This window comes from Salvia hispanica, chromosome 4, assembly GCF_023119035.1.
Source record: "Salvia hispanica cultivar TCC Black 2014 chromosome 4, UniMelb_Shisp_WGS_1.0, whole genome shotgun sequence".
NCBI classification, from domain to species: Eukaryota; Viridiplantae; Streptophyta; class Magnoliopsida; order Lamiales; family Lamiaceae; genus Salvia; species Salvia hispanica.
The window spans coordinates 54,472,931-54,492,551 of record NC_062968.1 but is presented as its reverse complement, the minus strand read 5'-3'; the positions used below and the strand labels follow the sequence as shown (position 1 = coordinate 54,492,551).

Sequence of the window (19,621 nt, the reverse complement as noted above, 5' to 3'; positions counted from 1 at the left end):
TAAACCTAAAATCAAGAAAAGTGAAATCTTTTGAAATCCTCCACACCCAAATGCATTCCTGTTTTATCTAATTTTTTTAAAATACGTTTGCTAAAAAAGATGTTTCTAGAATTTTGTTTGTTTGGCCAATAGATTATTATATATGTGGTGTGTTAAGGTTTATTGCTTGTCCGTATCGATTCAGTTGGTAATAACAGTGAGTACAATTATGGAAAGATATGCAAGTTCTTAGAAACGAATTCATCTTTCTAAAAAGTGGAGTAATAATATAATCAATTGCCACACAAATGTAATGTAATTAGGAGAGCAAATTTGCAAAGAGTTGTGGCTAGCCCAATTCATTGTGGTCTTATCTACTAGTGTAGTATATAAGCTTTTCACTGAAATGTGATTCAAAATTCAGATTCCTGAATATAAATTCAAGTTACAATATTGGATAAACAAAATCAATTCAAGAATCTATCCACTTTCCTTGTCAGCACCAGCCAACTCAAACATATAAACTTTCATAACAAAGTAACTGTTGCAGTATGAAGCTATTCTAACAAATTAAATATATTCATGTAGCACAGTTGAAAAATTACTCATGTAGCACAATTTCAACCATACTCAAGGAAGAAGAGATCAATAACTACTCTAGTCTTGAAGAACTTGTAATCTATGGCATCAGAAAGCTCACAGTCCATGTTATGATGAGCTTGGTAGTGATATATCACCTTTTCCTATGCTCGAATAAGTCCCCTTTCGAAACCGTGCTTTTCCATGATGAGAACTGCAACATTGGCCTTCACTTGATCAGAACTGGAAGATCCATCAAAAGACACAACCTTGATTACCTTCAAGAAACAACATAAAAGAATTAAAATCAGCTCTAGAATGCATTGCAAGAGCCAAGAAGCATTCTGATATCATTCACATAGTTTAATAGACTCAATCCAAGAAGTGAAAGCAACCTTACTTTCTATGCAATCTATCAATCTCTCACTAGTATATTACAAAAATCAGTCTTTAGTCCAAAAACCAAAATATTATAGTTCTTTCTAACCAAAATCAAGGAACCTTGTACAAATTTGCCGCTAATAACTTCATGACACTAACCCAACATTACTTTTATCGAAAGATAAAAACTCAGAATCTCCATTATCCTAAGAAACAGTCACCAAGTTATTTAGTGGTGAAACAACTAAATCAACCTATATTGGCACTATGCAGCAAGATATTTGATTTGAAATGACAAATCAATAGTTTCACAAATCACAAGCAAAGACCTCTCAAATTAGCATAATACTGTATCAATAGTTATTAATTTCACAAGCAAAAACCTCACAAAGTAGCATAATATATCAATAATGAATAACCAATCAAGATAAACAACAAATTATACCACATTACCACCATAACGGATAACTGTGGCCAATAAGTTCAAAGCAGGAACAATACCGACCTAATCGCCAAAATTCCATATCTAAACCACTGCTCTACGCTGCTGCACCTTCGCCTTCTCCGCATCAATGATGGATTCCATCAACTTAACCGAACCCTCCAGCTCACCCTCCTTATTGACAACCACATAATCAAAATCCTTCACATGCTTCAGCTCCTCCTTAGCCGATGCAACTCTCATCAGCAAAGCCTCCACCGTCTCAGTCTTCCTACCTATCAACCTCTTCACCAGCGCCTCCTCACTCTCGGCCACCAAAAACACGAAAACAGCATTATCTCTCAAGATCTTCCTCAAATAAGCCGCGCCCTGTATATCCACCCTCAACACGACATCACACCCTTTCTCCATGTAATCCCTAATCTGCTGCTTCGGAACACCCTTATAATCCCCATACACCATTGCATACTCCAACAGCTCATTTTTCTCAATCATCGACAAAAACTCCTCTTTACTCATAAAATAGTAATCTTTGCCATCAACTTCTCCCTCCCGTTTCGGCCGGCTAGTTGCCGTGACCACAAAATGCAAATCCTCCCTAACTTCCCTCAACCTCTTAATCACAGCATCCTTTCCTACACCACTAGGACCACTAATCACGATTATCAGAGGGTTAGGGTCCGGGATTAGGGGTTCAGAGCTGAATGATGACCCCAAAGAGGCTTCTAGAGCCCGGAAAACTTCGGCCCGGCCCGCAGAATCAGGGTGCGGAATGGGGCCCACTGGAGGTCTTTTGGAGTCATCCATATGCGAATTCGTGGAGCTTTCTGAAACGAGACTGTTCGGAGTTGCGGAAATGGCTCTTCGCGAGGCTAATCTTAGGGTTTTCAAATTGGGCGAATATACTGAATAAGAGGTTGGATTGCGAGAAGGGTTTGTCAGTATCGGGGAGAGGGAAAATGGGTTGTGATAGGATTTGGAAATGGAGCAGCAGATCCTTCGGAATAGCATTGAATGCGTGGAATTGGGGACGGAAAATGGTCTAATTGGAGGATTCGGGCGAGTTCCAGAATGAAATTGAAAAGTTATACAATCGAACTTACAGATTTTGCCGCCAATTTGGAAGAATCATGAGCACAATACCTGCAAAACTGAGATCAGGGTTTATCTGGATAATAATAATATTATTCAATTCCAAGTTTTTTCATTTTGTATTAATTTATAATCGCATGGGCTTCATGTGCTCAACTTTTTGGTTTTGGGCTTTTGGATTGGATTTATGCCGATCTAAATTGATCCATGAAAATTGAAATATCAAAAATCTAAAACCCGAACCGAATCAAATAAAAATTATTTTATATATTATGTTAGAAATAATTAAATAAAATTATTTTGTTTGAATAAAACCATATACTGTAGTAGGGTCCTATTCTAATGCTTATAGCACCCTAATCCAAAATCAAGACTAAATCTCCACCCTTGGATTTTAAAATGAGTGGATGAGATTAAAGCTCACAAATCTCAATAAATAGTAGACAAAATATCAACAAAAGGGTAATATCGTCATTATGTTATCATATGATAATTTTCGTGAGTGTTTTTTTATATCAACATTGTGTATTACAAATATCAACAATATGACATTAGAATATCAATACAAGGACAAGAAAATATCAACACATTTTTATTGAGATTGGACATGCATATGAGATTTTTTCTACAATATATTGAGATTTTTTATTGAAAAAAGCCTGCTTATCAACATGTACGAAAATTGAAATATAATTTATCAAATTTCATCACCCGAACATCGTCGGAATATATGCAATTGAGATCTCGTTGGAATCCTTATTAAATTATCTTTAATTTGATATATTTTTTGCGAAAAAATAATTTAAATTGAGAGAGTTACGTAAATTTAAAGATTTGAGATGATTTTGAGGAGAGAGAAAGTAGTTAGTTATAATTACTACATATATGATTTGACATTAATACCCTTTTAATTTAATTAATAATTATTTAAATTTAAAATATATTACACTTGGCATTATATTAACCACAAGATCTTCTAATCTAATGGTTGAAAATTGGTCTCAATTTGGGATTGGTAATTAGTTAGCAATTGATTACATCCCATATATATAATATAAAATTAATACAATATATATAATATTTATTATATAAAAGTATATTAGAAGAATAGGGTCTTATTCTAATGCTTATAGCACCCTAATCCAAAATCAAGACTAAATCTCCACCCTTGGATTTTAAAATGAGTGGATGAGATTAAAGCTCACAAATCTCAATAAATAGTAGACAAAATATCAACAAAAGGGTAATATCGTCATTATGTTATCATATGATAATTTTCGTGGGTGTTTTTTTATATCAACATTATGTATTACAAATATCAACAATATGATATAAGAATATCAACATTAGTACAAGAAAATATCAACACATATTTATTGAGATTTTTACATGGTTTTATTGAGATTTTTTGATGTATTTGTTGATAAAAATCTGGGTATCAACATTTACGAAAACTAAAATAAAAAATATCAAATTTCATCATCCGAACGTCGTCGGAACATATGCAATTGATATCACGTTGGAATCCTTATTAAATTATCTTTAATTTGATATATTTTTTGCGAAAAAATAATTTAAATTGAGAGAGTTACGTAAATTTAAAGATTTGAGATGATTTTGAAGAGAGAGAAGTAGTTAGTTATAATTACTACATATAGGATTTGACATTAATACCATTTTAATTTAATTAATAATTATTTAAATTTAAAATATATTACACTTGGCATTATATTAACCACAAGATCTTCTAATCTAATGGTTGAAAATTGGTCTCAATTTGAGATTGGTAATTAGTTAGCAATTGATTACATCCCTACTATAGTATTAAATATAACTAGTGTTATCACCCGTGCTATGCACGGGCCAAAATAGTTTTCACATGCAAATGAGAAACAATATTATTTTGCGGGTTTTAAAAATCAGATATGCATATAATTCTCCGTCTCATAAAAGATGTCACACTTGAATAATAACATTAAATTTTAGAAAATGTATTTTGTGTATTAAGTGGAGAATTTTTTTTATAGTATTAATATTGGGGAGAGGGGGAAGAAACCAATTTCCAAAAAAAATTAACAACTTTTGTAATACAACCTAGAAACAAAGGATCAGAGTCTAGAAAACTATTACTATTAAAAAGTAAAATGTGACATCTTATCGAATAATAACTAAAAAATATAAATTTATTTATATTAAAAATTAAAATAACATGGCCGCATATGTTGATTGTAACATCTAATATACGAATATTATTAATTATGGAAAATTTAACATGCATGCACAAATTTTAATAAATATTATCACTATTAATAATGAAACAGATTATTTGCACCCGTGCCTTGCACGGCGGAAGAGAATGATGTACCTTAACTATTTATTAAAGAAATATGCCACAATGCGGATGGAGTAGTAGGTAGTTTTAAGAATATAATAAAATTTGACATTATATGTTTAAATAACGATTGTGTTACTGACTTTAATTATAAGAATTTTATATATTTTTTTTAATTCTTTTTTTATATATTTTTTTTAATTCTTAAGCTTTAAAACTATTCCCTCCGTCCGCGATTAGGAGTCCCAATCACTTTTGCACACTCATTTTATAAAAATGATAAAAAATAGTTAAAATGGAAATATGGTAAAGTAAAAGAGAGAATAATGTTGAGAAGACTCTTGTCAACATTATTTTCTCTCTTACTTTACCATTTCTCCACTTTAAATTTTTTTATTATTTTTATTAAACGGGTGCGCAAAAGTGACCGGGACTCCTAATTGCGGACGGAGGGAGTATATAATTTCATAATTAAATTCTTAATATTTTGAAATAACATTAATGTTGTAAAGCTATATAAAAAATATTTTTTTCCTTGGTAAAACCATCTAACTATATTAAAATTTAATTTGACGGAAATGCAATGAAGGAAGAAGAAGTTTAAAATATTGATAATAATTCGCATTTGATGTAGATACAACTTTACAGATAACCATTCACTATAAACATTCCGATAATTTGTGAAACCTCAAAAATTAAACAAATCTCTACTCATTTTTAAAGATGTATACTGCCTTTAGCAATTTAAATAAACATATACGTACCATTTACAAATTACATAGCATAAATAGTTGATACAATAACAAAGTGGGGCCATAATTCTTTGTCTCTCGATCCAAGCCCAACTCGCTTTCGGCCACCTCAACCAGAGTCCTGATTGCCTATCCGGCCAGCATCGCCACCATGCTGTCACTCTGTCTAGCTGTTTTGTCGCCCACCTGCTTCACCTGCGTGGATTCAGAAATGCTCAAACGATTTCTGAAAAACCTGCACCTTTAACTCTGACTTCAAGAGTTTCCCTTTAATGAGAGAGAGCAAAGGAGAAAAAGATGTCCGTTTTGTGAAATACTCAATTTTAGAGCCTCTCAGGCCACGGCGAGCAAATCTATGCCCAACTTAACTCTGTCTGTTTATACTTGGCGCGTTGGCGCTCGAGGCAGTCTGATAGGGACTCAACCACCAAGTCCAATGATACGACGGACGGAGAGAAGACAGCCCAGCAGCAAGGTGATGAACACGAACCAAAGACAAGAGGAAGACGGAGGGCACGATTGACTCCGGAGCAGGCGCGGAAGGAGAGACCGCCGAAGAGGAATGCATCAAGGCCCGCAAGGTTCAGGGACTTCACGTCCCATTAGTATTAGGATTATTTTGATTAAAGTATTTTTGGTATTTTTGCTTTATTTATTTATTTTGAACTTTAAGTATTTTAGTTATTAAATCTTTTCGGGTTTTCTTCTTGATTCTTTCCCGAATCGTAAGTCGAATCAAGCAGGGTCCGAACTCTATATATAAAGAGTTCATTAGAGAGTCAAAAAATCATCGAGAATTAAGAAATAAAATCTTTTCTCGAAACCCTAGCCTCACGCTCTATTTTTCTTTTCGTTCTTGCAATCACAAACGGTGCTCTGAATCAATCGATAGACCCCAAGGTCTATCATCTGGTGCTTTACATTGAGTTCTCTTCTCCCACCATTCGCAATGGCATCTGTTTCTTCTCCACACAATGACGAGGAGTCGCCGCATACTGTCTATTCGAATGAGGAATTGACTCAACTGATGTTCGACATGAAAATCAGATACGCTAACCAGGACAAGAAGTTGTCGTCCAACCAATTCGACCTCGAGGCCTTCTCACGACGGCAAGAGGCAACCAATAGGAAAATCGAGGAAAGCCTCGCTCTGCTGCTCGACGCGAGCCTTCAAAACAAACCGCCCGACGCAGCAGGCCCTCGCGCTACCAGCAAGGGATGGCGACTTCCGCCTTCCCTCGATCAACCACCAGCGGGCATCGTAGCGGAGGAGATTCCGCGGGTCAAACCGGAAGCACCACGGTTTAACGGTGATCACGCGGCTGAGTGGATCCGGAAAATTCAGCGGTATTACAATTACCACTATACACCACTGAAGGATCGTCTTTATCTCACGGCTTATCTGTTCGATCATCCGGCATCAAGTTGGTTGACATATTGGGAAGATAATTGTAAGCACAAAACATGGGAGCGATTCCTATTGGCCGTCAAACACAGATTTGACCCGGATTTGTACGTTGATCATGTGGGATGCCTTGCGGAGTTACGCCAAACTACGACAGTAGAGGCCTATCAATCAGCTTTTGAGGACATTATGCAGAAAACGGTGGACGTGGGCGAGACGACATTAATCTCACTATTTATCACAGGCCTACAGGAGCCGATGAAACATGAACTCCTTACGAAACGGCCGGAAACTCTTGAGGAGACGTTCGTACTGGCCCAGCGTTCCGCAGCATGCCACCGCCTATCTGCGCAACCACCAGCCGCGCGCAATCCATCTTGGACAGGTCGGGAGACCCGCCCACGCCAGCAGCAGCCGCCCCTCTCTGTATCCCAGCCCCAACGGAACAACCAGGCTTCCCAGCCGCGCTCAAACATTCCGGTGGTGAGGATTTCTGCAGCAGAGCGCGCTGAACGGACCCGCCTAAAGCTTTGTTGGTGGTGCCCTGAGAAATATACCCCGGAACACGTCTGCAACAAAAAGTTTTATGCCTTAATAGGCGCAGAGGACGAAGACGATGTTCCTGAGCCCTTCCAGGATGTCGAAATTGATGAGGAGGGTGAGCATATGGCCATATCCGGTGACGTCTCATGCATTCACGCCATAGGCCCAAAGCTGCGTCCTCGCTCATTACGTCTGCAAGGCCAGATCCAGGGCTCACGAGTGTCCGTACTGATTGATGGTGGCAGTACCCATAACTTCATCAAGCCCACCATCGCTGAAAAGCTAAGTCTACCGGTTCATGCTATTACTCCTTTTCGTGTTTTTGTTGGCAATGGCGCCTCTTTACGCTGTAAATTTGCCTGTCTGAAAACACCTATCTCCTTGCACGACCACATTTTCGACATAGATCTGTTTATTCTGCAGGTTGAGGGTCCCGATGTGATTTTGGGAGTACAATGGCTTCAGGAACTTGGAAAGGTCTCCATTGATTTTCGAGACTTGACGATGGAATTCAAGTGGGGTAATCGGGTGATTTTATTGGAAGGGGACGAGGCGCCTCCGAAACAGATCTCTTACAACCATTTGTTCTCTCTCATCGAGCAAGAACAAGAGTGCCAGTTGTTCGAATTGATCCCGACTCTGCCGGAAACCGACTTCGCAATCACCACCGTGGACCAACCCCCAACAGACCTGCGAGTGGCCTCGATCATTGAGTCCTTTGGCTCGGTTTTTCAGGTGCCAACAACGCTTCCTCCACCGCGCGAATGGGACCATAAGATTCATTTGCCCGAAGGAACTCGCCCGGTGAATGTCCGACCGTATCGGTATCCTTACTTCCAAAAGGCCGAGATCGAACGACAGGTTAAAGGTCAGATCGCGATACAATTTTTATGAGTGATTTTTGGAAGGAACTCCTGACGATGAGCGGTACAAAATTGCAATTCACTACGGCCTATCATCCGCAAACCGATGGTCAATCCGAGGTGACGAACCGTGCTCTTGAGCAGTACCTTCGCGCTTTTACCCATGAACAGCCAAAGAAGTGGTTTGAATTCTTGCCATGGGCCGAATTGGCTCTAAACTGCAGTGTTAATGTGAGTATAGGAATGTCTCCTTTTCGTGCCCTTTATGGAAGAGATCCTCCTAATATTTTCGCCACGCCGGCGGGACCAGCGGAAGACGCGGCGGTTCGTGCAAATCTAGGGGAGCGGACTGCCTTGTTACAGGAACTGAAGCAGAACTTGGCACAAGCACAATCTCGTATGACTGAGTCCGCGAACAAACACCGCAGGAATGTAGAGTTCAATGTGGGGGATCGAGTGTTACTACGCCTTCAACCATATCGGCAAATCTCTGTAGCTCGGCCTGGTTCAGCTAAGCTTAGTAGGCGTTACTATGGTCCGTTTGTCATTACAGAGCGGATTGGTAAAGTGGCATACCGTTTACAGCTACCTCTGGAGAGTCGCATCCATGACGTGTTTCATGTGTCGTTGCTCAAACCGTTCGTGCCTCCCCTATCAGACACAATACATCATCAGCTTCCGGCCAACTTTAGCAAGAGTCAACCTGTTGATACTCCTGTACGGGCGTCCGCGGAGAGGGTTGTATTGGTCGACGGGCTGCCTCAGGAACAATGGCTTACACATTGGTCATCTGACCCGGCAACGCCATCTTGGGAGTCAAAGGAGGTTCTGCTGCACCATTTTCCGGCGCTCCGCCTTGAGGACAAGGTCGGTTTTAACGGAGGGGGAGTTGATAGGGACTCAACCACCAAGTCCAATGATACGACGGACGGAGAGAAGACAGCCCAGCAGCAAGGTGATGAACACGAACCAAAGACAAGAGGAAGACGGAGGGCACGATTGACTCCGGAGCAGGCGCGGAAGGAGAGACCGCCGAAGAGGAATGCATCAAGGCCCGCAAGGTTCAGGGACTTCACGTCCCATTAGTATTAGGATTATTTTGATTAAAGTATTTTTGGTATTTTTGCTTTATTTATTTATTTTGAACTTTACGTATTTTAGTTATTAAATCTTTTCGGGTTTTCTTCTTGATTCTTTCCCGAATCGTAAGTCGAATCAAGCAGGGTCCGAACTCTATATATAAAGAGTTCATTAGAGAGTCAAAAAAATCATCAAGAATTAAGAAATAAAATCTTTTCTCGAAACCCTAGCCTCACGCTCTATTTTTCTTTTCGTTCTTGCAATCACAAACGGTGCTTTGAATCAATCGATAGACCCCAAGGTCTATCACAGTCTGAATAACCTTTCCAGATTTTCTTCAGTGAAGACATCAGGAGAATTGTTCCAAAGCTTTCTCCAATCCATTTCTCCACCACTGCACTGTAAAGAGAAATGAAAATATCTCATGTATGTAACTTCATTTATATCCTTTGTTACATCAGATTAACTAATAAAGAATTAACGAAAGTACAAAAAAGGGAGGAAGTATGAAACATCAAAACTAAAAAATTCTTAATAATGTTGAGACAACCTACTAATAACCAATTCACAATACCAATCTCAAAAACAAACCATCATAGGACCAACCTTGAACTGAAAAAGAGAGGACATCAACATAGAGAGAGAATTTTCTTAATGGAGTTTTGAAAGTTTTGCTCGTATTTATAGAAAAATATTTCAGTTTTGCTCTTTTAGTTATTGGGCAAATTGAAAGTTGGCGTGCCAACTTTTTTCCCTAAATCAAGATTGCCAGTTTTCTTATTGGAATATGAACCATCTCTACACATAAATATAAAACCTTTTCCATATACACTCATTTTTCCCGCTTAACTGCACAGAAAAGGCATTTTAGATGGAGCTACACTCATTGTAGCTATAGCCTTATTAGCATCTGCAACATTACATAGAAAGATGGATCATCTCAAAAGAATACAACCGGTTGTCCTCTTCTTTTCCATTTTCCTGCCAAAAATGCCACCCAAAAACTGTCATTTTATATAATGAAAGATTTGGATTTTAAGATTCTTTGATTTTCTCAAAAATAATTCGAACCAAATAAAAAATTTGAACTTTGATGAAGAAAAATCTAATCCGATCCGAAAATGACCATTACCGTAAATGATATTTCCATTTGTTTCAATTCAGTTACCCGGAGTACATATATATATTTTGCTTACCCCTATATGATTTCATAAATGGGCATTTGACAATTTTGCATCTAAAAATGAACACAATGCTAGGTTTTGCATTGCAATTTACACACATAGATTTCATAAACAAGTACTATTTGTCATTCACAAAACTTCACATTATTTGCCACACAGTTTTATTGGTATAAGTATTACTGTATTACATAAGCTACTAACAACAGAGACAGAAGCAACAAAATTGTAAACCAAATTCAGTTGAGATACTTAACAAACAATCCAGCATGTCTTTGTGAGCCTCCTCAGCCCTCTTCACGGCCCCTTCGTCTTCGTCTTTGTACCTCACGGACCACCCATGTGAACACCCCGCGAATATCTTCACAAAGCTATCCACCTGCACCAATTCATAATCATTAGCTCCTTCCATTTTTATCAAGAAATAGATAATGAAGTGCAAAAGGAGTCGTTCGAGCTTTTCACCTCAGGCTTTGCGTTTAAGGCAGCTTCGAATTGCTTGACAACCTCTGGTGGAGATACACGATCAATCTCAGCTCCTAGTATCGATAATGGGACCTTCACTCCTGCGATCGATAATGTACAATTATTGACGGATTGCTCGTGTTTTCTTTTCTTCATCCATTATTTCAAAATAATTTACCCTGAATATCTTCTACTGAGACGAGGGAAGGATGTATGAGCACCGCAGCTTGGATGTAAGGATGCTTCGACAGCTCCACAACCACCTTGGCTGAAGTCATAAATTCATCAAAACATGAATAAGATGTAAAAAAAATACTATTAACAAACCTCCCCAGCAGAAGCCAGCAGCTCCAATCTTGGTGATCCCTTTGCTTTTCAGAGCTTCAATAACTGGTTTTGCATCTTCAAATCCCTGATCCTGTAAAAGTGGAAGTAATGTTGCTTTTATCAGTTTATGTAATTAAATTTCAAATGGCCGGATAGAACAAGGGTAACTGACAGGTCCATGAGTTTTAAGCCATTCAGTAAACGTATTCGGATCGGGCACAGTGGGATCTCTGTGGAAGACCAAATCGGGCACCACGGCCCAAAATCCAGCTGCCCCGACTTTGTCTGCAAGCTTCCTACATCATTCATACAAGCCAATAACCATGAGTTAGTTACAGGTTGAACATTTGTCATAATGCAAAATCTAGAAAACTAATTAGTGAGAGTACCTCAAATTTGGAGCTTCATATCCTGCACATAACATGATTGGAAAACAAAAAAAAGATAGAAACTTTACAAAATCCCAAATCAAGAAAAGCATGTACGAGTACATTTTTATTAGTATTACCATAAACATCAGAGACTAAAATGACAGCAAGGTTGGAATTAGAAGGGCCATAAATGTAAGAGCTAAGGCCTCCAAATTCTTCAACTTTCCCACTTCCACTGCCTGAGCTTGCAGCCGGTGGATTATTATTTCTGTGTGTGATCGTATTGGAAAATAATGCTTACTTTAAAGACACTAAAATTCCTAGGGATGTAATCAATTGCTAACTTTTGAAGTTCTTTTTCATATACTCTATTTGTTTTCTCATTTTGTACTTTCCAGTCTCAAAAGCATTATTGACCTTTTCTTTTTATCAGCTTCTCTCTATTTCTTATATTTATTTATGATTTCTATCTCTCCTCTTAATTTCTCTATTGACTCTCTATATTTTCTATATTTAATTTTCTTTCTTATTTATTTAATATAACTCTCTTAATATTATTAGTTATACTTCACATGTAATTAATATTTTGAAACACTGAATGAAAACTAAACTACAACTGATGAAAAATTAATTTCAATTTTCTTAGTTATTTCTATTCAAATTCAATTAATTATATACATTTTCTATCAACATTAGTATTAATTAGGTATTTATAAACTTTATTTGAAAGACTTATTTTTTCTTTGACATTTTTCTTTTGCTTTTACTTATTAATGATCATTATATAATATTATTATTTAGAAATTATTGTTTCTATTAAATGAGAAAGAAGGAAAATAGATTTCATAAATGGCCATTTTGACAATTTTGCTTCCACAATTCAACTAAAAAGTACATATACTTGGTTTTGCATTACAGATAGAGTTCATACACAAATAGTAGGAGCCGTTCACAAAAACTCACATTATTAGCCCCACAGTTTTATTGGTACATTTCAAAAGCTACTAACAGTGAAGATATAAGCAATAAAATAGTGAACCAAATTCACTTGAGATACTTAACAAACCAATCCAGCATATGTTTCTGAGCCTCCTCAGCATTCTTCACGGCCTCTTCGTCTTCGTCATTGTACTTCACGGACCACCCGTGTGCATACCCCGCAAATATCTTCACAAAGCTAGCCACCTGCACAATCAAGATCACCACCATAGCTTTATTTTTGTCATAAGGAATTGCAAGAAACAGATAAGAATAGTAGAAAAGCAAATGCAAATGAACGGCAAAAGGAGTCGAGCTTTTTACATCAGGCTTAACGTTTAAGGCAGCTTCGAATTGTTTGATAAGCCCTGGTGGCCATAAATGGTCAATCTCAGCTGCAAGTATAGATATCGGAACCTTCACTCCTGAGAAAAATGTAGAACTATTGTCGGTTAACAGGATTGCTCGTGTTTTTTTCTTCATCCGTTATGCTCCTCACTTCCAATATTTAAGTATGATACTACAAAATAAATTTACCCTGAATATCTTCAATTGAGACGAAGGAAGGATGTATGATCACCGCGATTCTTCAACTTTCCCATTTCCACTGGCTGAGTTTAGAGTTGGTGGATTCTCACAACATTGAGCTCCAGACATATTTGACTTCTTGATTCTTTTCACTGTATCGGTTCCCAAAATAAAGTGTTACTAATGTACTACTATATTCCCAAAATTTTCCCTTTTTAATTTTAAACCCCTTTCCCCCAAAATTTGTCCCATTTTCCCTTTTTCTTTTTGGGAAAAAGGGGCCCCTTTTCCCCTTTCTCTTCCAATTAAGTTTTTTTATAAAAAATAATAAAAAAGTAGGACCCCCAATCCCTAACTTTTTCAATACTTTAAATTCTTTTTAAAACCCATTGATCCCAAAACGACCAATTTTCTGGAAAGGGGTAGTATCTTTTTGTAGGGGCAGTTTTGAATATATCTACCAGCAAATCCAACAATACATTGTTAGGAGCATATCACTTTTGAAAATTAAAAATAACAATATTTATTATATTAAGTGAAGAAAAAATACAAAAAAGAGATCTTGGTAAGCATTGTAATAGTCGCCGTAGACTATGACAATATTGGGATTCTCTTGTTTGAGTTTGAGGATGGCTTCTTGCAGAAGCTTGTTGTGGTACTCTGCAAATTCATTCAGCTCCGTCACACAATTTTGTTCGTTAAGGGGTGCGCCTTGGAATGTTGTTTTGTATATCGGAAGGCAACCGATTGGAAAGTTTCCGGGAACAACCAATCTTACTGCCCCCATCTCTATGGCTCTCTGCAAAAGTATTCATAATCATAACTTTCAGTCCCATAACTAATTAAATAGCAAATTAAATCATAACTTTTCTACTTTTTGCAATTGATTAAAATTTTGATTAAATTTGTTTGCATTTTTTTTGTTCGTTTTATCAATATATCTTCAATGAATCATCTAGCAAACTTACCACCATAATGTAGAAGAATGCAAAATTTTGGATACGAATTAATCATGAATTGTAAAGGTAGAAAAGTGAGAGTATATTAATTTGATATTTCAGAAAAATGACAAGTTTCTCTAATTGATGCATAGCAATATGTCAACTCACCTTAGTTCCATTAATCACGGCTTCAACCACTTGAGGAACCATGCTTATCAATTCCTTCATTTGTTTCCTTTGAAGGATTGCATAGTTGTAGTCATTCCCACCGGTTTCTCCCACCATGAACAGAGCACTTCGGAGTTTCTTGAAACGATCTATATATACTCACCAAACCAAATACTCCATATTAATTATTCTACTACATAATATAGAGTAGATAGTAAAACATGATATATATTGTTTACCTATCTCATCAAGGCTGGTGGAATTGAAATAGGAGTCCATCCAATCCAATTGAATGCCAAGAGAACTATTTGTCACCGGATTCGTTACGTTATGAGCAGCCAACGCCTCAGACGACAGTGCGGTCGAACCAGCCACGGCAAAGTTGACTCCGTTCCCGAACCAAGTCCCCATATGTTTGTACGGTGGAAGCAAAGGAAGCCCAAAAGCCATTGCTGTTCATTGTGAATATAATCATATATTCACAGTTGTGATTGTAACAAAATTAAAAGCAACTATAATAATTAACCAAAACAAATTAATATTAATCTTACCAATATAATCGATCATTAAAAGGCCATTGGAGCAACGCCCTGTAGCTTCCTCAAAGAACGTTTGACCGTATGGCAATCTTGCGAAATTTGTGGAGGCCCCGACAAGGAACTCTCTAATTAAATTTCCAACATCGCTCATTGAATCACCCAGTTGATAAATTTCATTAAAATGACAATACCCCAAAACATTACGGACAGCACCAACAGAAAAAAGTAAACCAAAAACGATCAAAACACTGAATATAGCTTTAAAAGCCATCGACAAAAATCTAAAAACCTAAAGTGGATTATCACAAGAAAAAAGACAAACACTAATGTATATAAGAGGCTTATCGAATTCCAAGTTATCACAAGAAAAAAGACAAACACCAATATTTATAAGAGGCTTATCGAAATCGAAGTTTGAAAGGATTAGCAATTGATATGCTTGGATTTTTTATATTATACTACTAAGTATATACTAATTTTATGTTGAAGATAATTAATCGTGTATATTAATATTATTTTTATGCGTATTACAAGGGATCAAGAAACATGTACGTCTAAAGGAGTACATGTAAATAGGAAAATAATCATATTAGTATTATTTTTATTTAATTTTAATATTTTCCTTTTCTTACAAACTAAATTACTTGTTAGAATGTTACTAAATCTATTTTTTTTTTATCATGATTGAATTTAATTAGAATAAACATGTATTTGGTACTCCATCAAATAGGACTCGAATTGAACTATATTTAAATACTAGTTAAAGCATATCTCTAATAAACTAGTAGATTATATTCTAACAACAAATCAAACAAAACTAAACCAATAATATAAATACCAAAGAGAACAAAGCGACCGAAAGAAAAACAGCATGGGCGATTCAGATGAGAAAATCTCTCAACAAAGGCAGCCTATTCCACCTAAGCCTCATCATGTAACATGGAAAGGTATGATTTTTTGGCCTCCTGTTTGCATTAAATAAGATTTAGTTAACATATCATATGTTTTGATCTTGTTCATGTAGGTTTTGAAGAAAATTCAGTTTTAGAACCAAGCGGGAACAGGTGTTTCTTGTGCAAACTGGATGTTGTATACACGGCAGGAGGAGGAACAATGTACGAGCGCACAAATCTGCCGGCTGTTGCTGTTCTTCCGTGCGGACATATATTTCATGACCATTGCTTGCAACAAATCACGCCGCCACAAGACTCCAAAACTCCTCCTTGCATTCCTTGTGCCCTTGGTGAAACTTAATGCAATTTTTGAAGAAAAAAAACGAATCCTTTTTAGTTAGGGTTTTTAAGTCCTATTATCTTCTTGTGAATATTTTGACATGTAAAAAAGGAGCAAAGTTTAGGACTCAATAACGATTATATTTTGATAGTATCACATTTCTATTTGATAATTGCTTCAAATTGATCTGTTTAACTAATTGTTGTTTTGTTCCCTCTTTGCTTACGTTAACGTACTAACCGGCTGCGGTATGGAGAAGTGAGAAACTGCAGAAAAACGCAAACATATTTTGTTATTACACATTTGATAATTTTAAAATGTTAATTATCTAATAATAATAAGGGATTAGGGGTTTACTGTCTTTTTATGGTTTTAGATACCAGCTTTAGATTTCACCTATATTTCATGCATTGGTTATGGATTTAAATTCTGTAATTTTCCTGGTCTAATAAGGTTTTGTAAGCCAGGTGTGTAGAGGAAATGCCAGATCCAGGAAGAAAGGAGAAGATTGCCTGGAGACGGAGAGAGTATTTCCTAATTTTGCCCAATCAGTTTTGTAACTCATGTTCAATCTGAAATATCGTGTCTAAAGACCTCTGCTTGCAGTCTACGAGATCGACGATGGCCTCAGTCTCGGGGCGGGGGATGAGAACGCCTTCCTCGACGCTGAGAATGAGATCGCGCCAGTGCTCGCACCCGACCACGTACTGAAACGGCCGCCTCTCCTCGATCCTCTGCCTCAACAGCTCGTACATATCTCCAATCACGCCCTAATTGCTACCTCCGCCACGGCACTGCATTCCGTCGAGAGTAGGGCGGGGTGCTCGACGGCGTCCTCGACCAGCCAATTGAGCTCGCGGAGTAGGAGGGAGGAGTCCGGGCCGCCTTTGCTTCCATGCGAAACAATCTTTCTTTAAGTGGCTGGGCTACTTGCACCAGTGGCAAGAACGCATTTCCTTTTGATCATTGGTAGCATTCTTGGCATGTTCTTGAGATTTCTTGAATGGTTTCTTTTCCTTGAATTTCTTTTCATTCAAGCTTTCTATACTTGAATCAACGAGCTTGATTTCCCCCTTTTGCAACTCCTTAGCCCTCAAGGCCGACTGCACTTCCAACAAGGTGATAGATCTTTCGCGTCCATAAAGAATTGCATCGCGAAGCTGGTCATACGATCGCGGGAGCGCATTCAACAACAGGATGGCCTTATCCTCATCTCCAATAGTGACATCGATGTTTTCGAGATCGTCGACTGTCTTGTTAAAGTCCTCCAACTGCTCCAATACTCCCTTTCCCTCCAAGAACTTGTAGGAGTAGAGGCGTTGCTTCATGAACAACCTATTCGCCAGACATTTCGTGAGGTAGAGCTCTTCCAATTTTGTCAAAATGCTCATCGTGGTCTTCTCCTTTGCAACCTCGCGTAGCACTTTATCGCCTAGGCATAGGACGATCGCGCTATGCGCCTTCGCCTCAATTTCAGCCTTCTTCGCGATGGCCTTCTCATCCGGAGCCACCTCCTTTTCTTTCGGATCTTTCTCCTCCACCGTCAATGCCGATGATAGACCTTGTTGAATTAGCATCGCGCGCATTTTCATTCTCCATAGGGCAAAGTCATTTTTTCCGGCAAACTTCTCCGCCTCAAATCTCGAGGCCATCGTTTTCGCAGGTCCGATTCCAAAACACCGAAAAACAGAGCTTCGCAAGAAATCCGCTGGTTCCCACAGACGGCGCCAATTTGTTAGAACTCGATGATTGATCGGAGAAGATGATAGAGCGAATGAGAAATCTTTATTGAGAGAAAAATGAGCTCACCGAACTTGAGATTACGATTGAAGGAATTGGAATGAATCGAAAAACAGAAATCGGAAATTTTACAACTAATTTTTGAACCCTAACTAATTCCAACGGTCATATTAATCTCACGGCTCAGATTAGTTCTCAAATCTTGAAACTCGGCTTAAGCAAAGCCTATTTTCATTCCAAACGATCCACATCTCTTTGTAGCTCGATCCAGCTGAACATCCAGCTCACATTTTTCGTCTCTCCGAAATTCGAATCCAAATATGCAATCATCTAGCAAGAAATATACATCTGCAATAAATTACACTGTAATAAGAGGTTAATAATTTCTAATCGCAAATTACTAAATCCTAATCAAACTCTATCTACATTTAATTTAATTAAGAGTGAACTACGAAAATAGTCCCTAAACTATGCGTTTATCTCGCCAATGAACCCTGGACTTTAAAAATATCCTCAGACAACCCTGGACTAAGCGTTTATCTCAAAAATGGTCCATTTTCACTGTTTCGTGACGAAAATACCCTTTTAGGGGATTTTAAGAGGTTTGGGAAATTTGGTCTTTTTACATTTTAAATCAGATATTATTTTTGTGATGTACTAAATATGATATTATTTCAAAATTATCATTCTTCTTTTCTTTTATAAAATTAAATTTTAAATTTTAATTTTTAAATATCAATAATTTTTTTTAATTTGATAGTTTCTAATATTTAATTAATAAGGTACAACGTCACCTTAGTTTTAATCAATAATTAATAGTTTTAATCATAAATAGATCATATAACACCATTTATTCTGAAATAAATATGCATCTAATGTATAGGAGAATTTGACTAAAAATATTATGAAGTTGACTAAAAATTTGATATAGGAGATTTTTGTTGAAATTTTTTAGTTAATTTTGATTGTTTTCAAATTAATAAACGAAAATTATATTAGTCTTACATTCGATGCATATTTATTCGGAATAAATCGTGTTATATGATCTATTTATGATTAAAACTAAGGTGTCGTCGTACCTTATTGATTAAATATTAGACGCTATCAAATATTGATTAAAACTATTAATCTGTTATTTAATAGTAACTTTAATAATTAAAAAAATTATTGATATTTAAGAATGGAAATTTAAAATTTAGTTTTATAAAATTAAATATAATATTGAAATAAAGAAACAAAGTGAAGGATGACAAAATGGAAGAAGAATGATAATTTTGAAATAATATCAGATTTAGTACATAACTGAAATAATATCAGATTTAAAATGTTAAAAAGACCAAATTGCCCAAACCCCCCAAAACCCCCCAAAAGGTTATTTCATCAAGAAACAGTGAAAAAGGACCATTTTCGAGATAAACATTTAGTTCAGGGTTGTCTGGGGATATTTTTAAATTCTAGAGTTTACTGGCGAGATAAACGCATAGTCCAAGGACTATTTTTTTAGTTCGCTCTTTAATTAATTATTGACAAACACTTAATATTTAATTAACACTTAATTACAACCTCGCTGAGCGAGCATGTGGATCTCTTTTAATTAGTATAATTATTCTTACTTCCTTCTAGAAAGGAAAAGAAAACGCGTTTCTTAATTAATTATGAGATTTTCAAATATTCATGATTTAATATTTAGTATCTAAAAATT

At 36.7% G+C, this 19,621-nt stretch overlaps 3 protein-coding genes across 4 annotated transcripts; all 3 read right to left on the bottom strand.

The window, feature by feature from the left end:
- Nucleotides 1-386: 386 nt before the first annotated feature.
- LOC125217877 (guanylate kinase 2, chloroplastic/mitochondrial) lies at nucleotides 387-2,549 on the bottom strand. Of its 2 annotated transcripts, none has more exons than XM_048119448.1 (2): nucleotides 1,445-2,549; nucleotides 387-836 (listed from the first exon to the last, which is right to left on the bottom strand). In XM_048119448.1, exon 1 carries the CDS (start codon nucleotides 2,390-2,392, stop codon nucleotides 1,466-1,468), a length of 927 nt encoding a protein of 308 aa, XP_047975405.1. In that variant the 5' UTR covers nucleotides 2,393-2,549; the 3' UTR covers nucleotides 387-836; nucleotides 1,445-1,465. The 2 variants fall into 2 exon arrangements, with proteins under 2 accessions (XP_047975405.1, XP_047975406.1); XM_048119449.1 differs by having other exon boundaries at nucleotides 387-801.
- Nucleotides 2,550-10,735: 8,186 nt separating this feature from the next.
- LOC125223526 (endo-1,3;1,4-beta-D-glucanase-like) lies at nucleotides 10,736-13,473 on the bottom strand. The gene is made up of 8 exons (XM_048126711.1): nucleotides 13,364-13,473; nucleotides 11,930-12,013; nucleotides 11,811-11,832; nucleotides 11,594-11,717; nucleotides 11,422-11,512; nucleotides 11,273-11,362; nucleotides 11,095-11,195; nucleotides 10,736-11,008 (listed from the first exon to the last, which is right to left on the bottom strand). Exons 1-8 carry the CDS (start codon nucleotides 13,425-13,427, stop codon nucleotides 10,829-10,831), a joined length of 756 nt encoding a protein of 251 aa, XP_047982668.1. The 5' UTR covers nucleotides 13,428-13,473; the 3' UTR covers nucleotides 10,736-10,828.
- A 204-nt stretch (nucleotides 13,474-13,677) lies between these two features.
- LOC125221409 (acetylajmalan esterase-like) lies at nucleotides 13,678-15,217 on the bottom strand. The gene is made up of 5 exons (XM_048123527.1): nucleotides 14,959-15,217; nucleotides 14,647-14,859; nucleotides 14,408-14,556; nucleotides 13,849-14,097; nucleotides 13,678-13,755 (listed from the first exon to the last, which is right to left on the bottom strand). The coding sequence occupies exons 1-5, from the start codon at nucleotides 15,215-15,217 to the stop codon at nucleotides 13,678-13,680; spliced, it is 948 nt and encodes a 315-aa protein (XP_047979484.1).
- Between the last annotated feature and the right edge of the window lie 4,404 nt (nucleotides 15,218-19,621).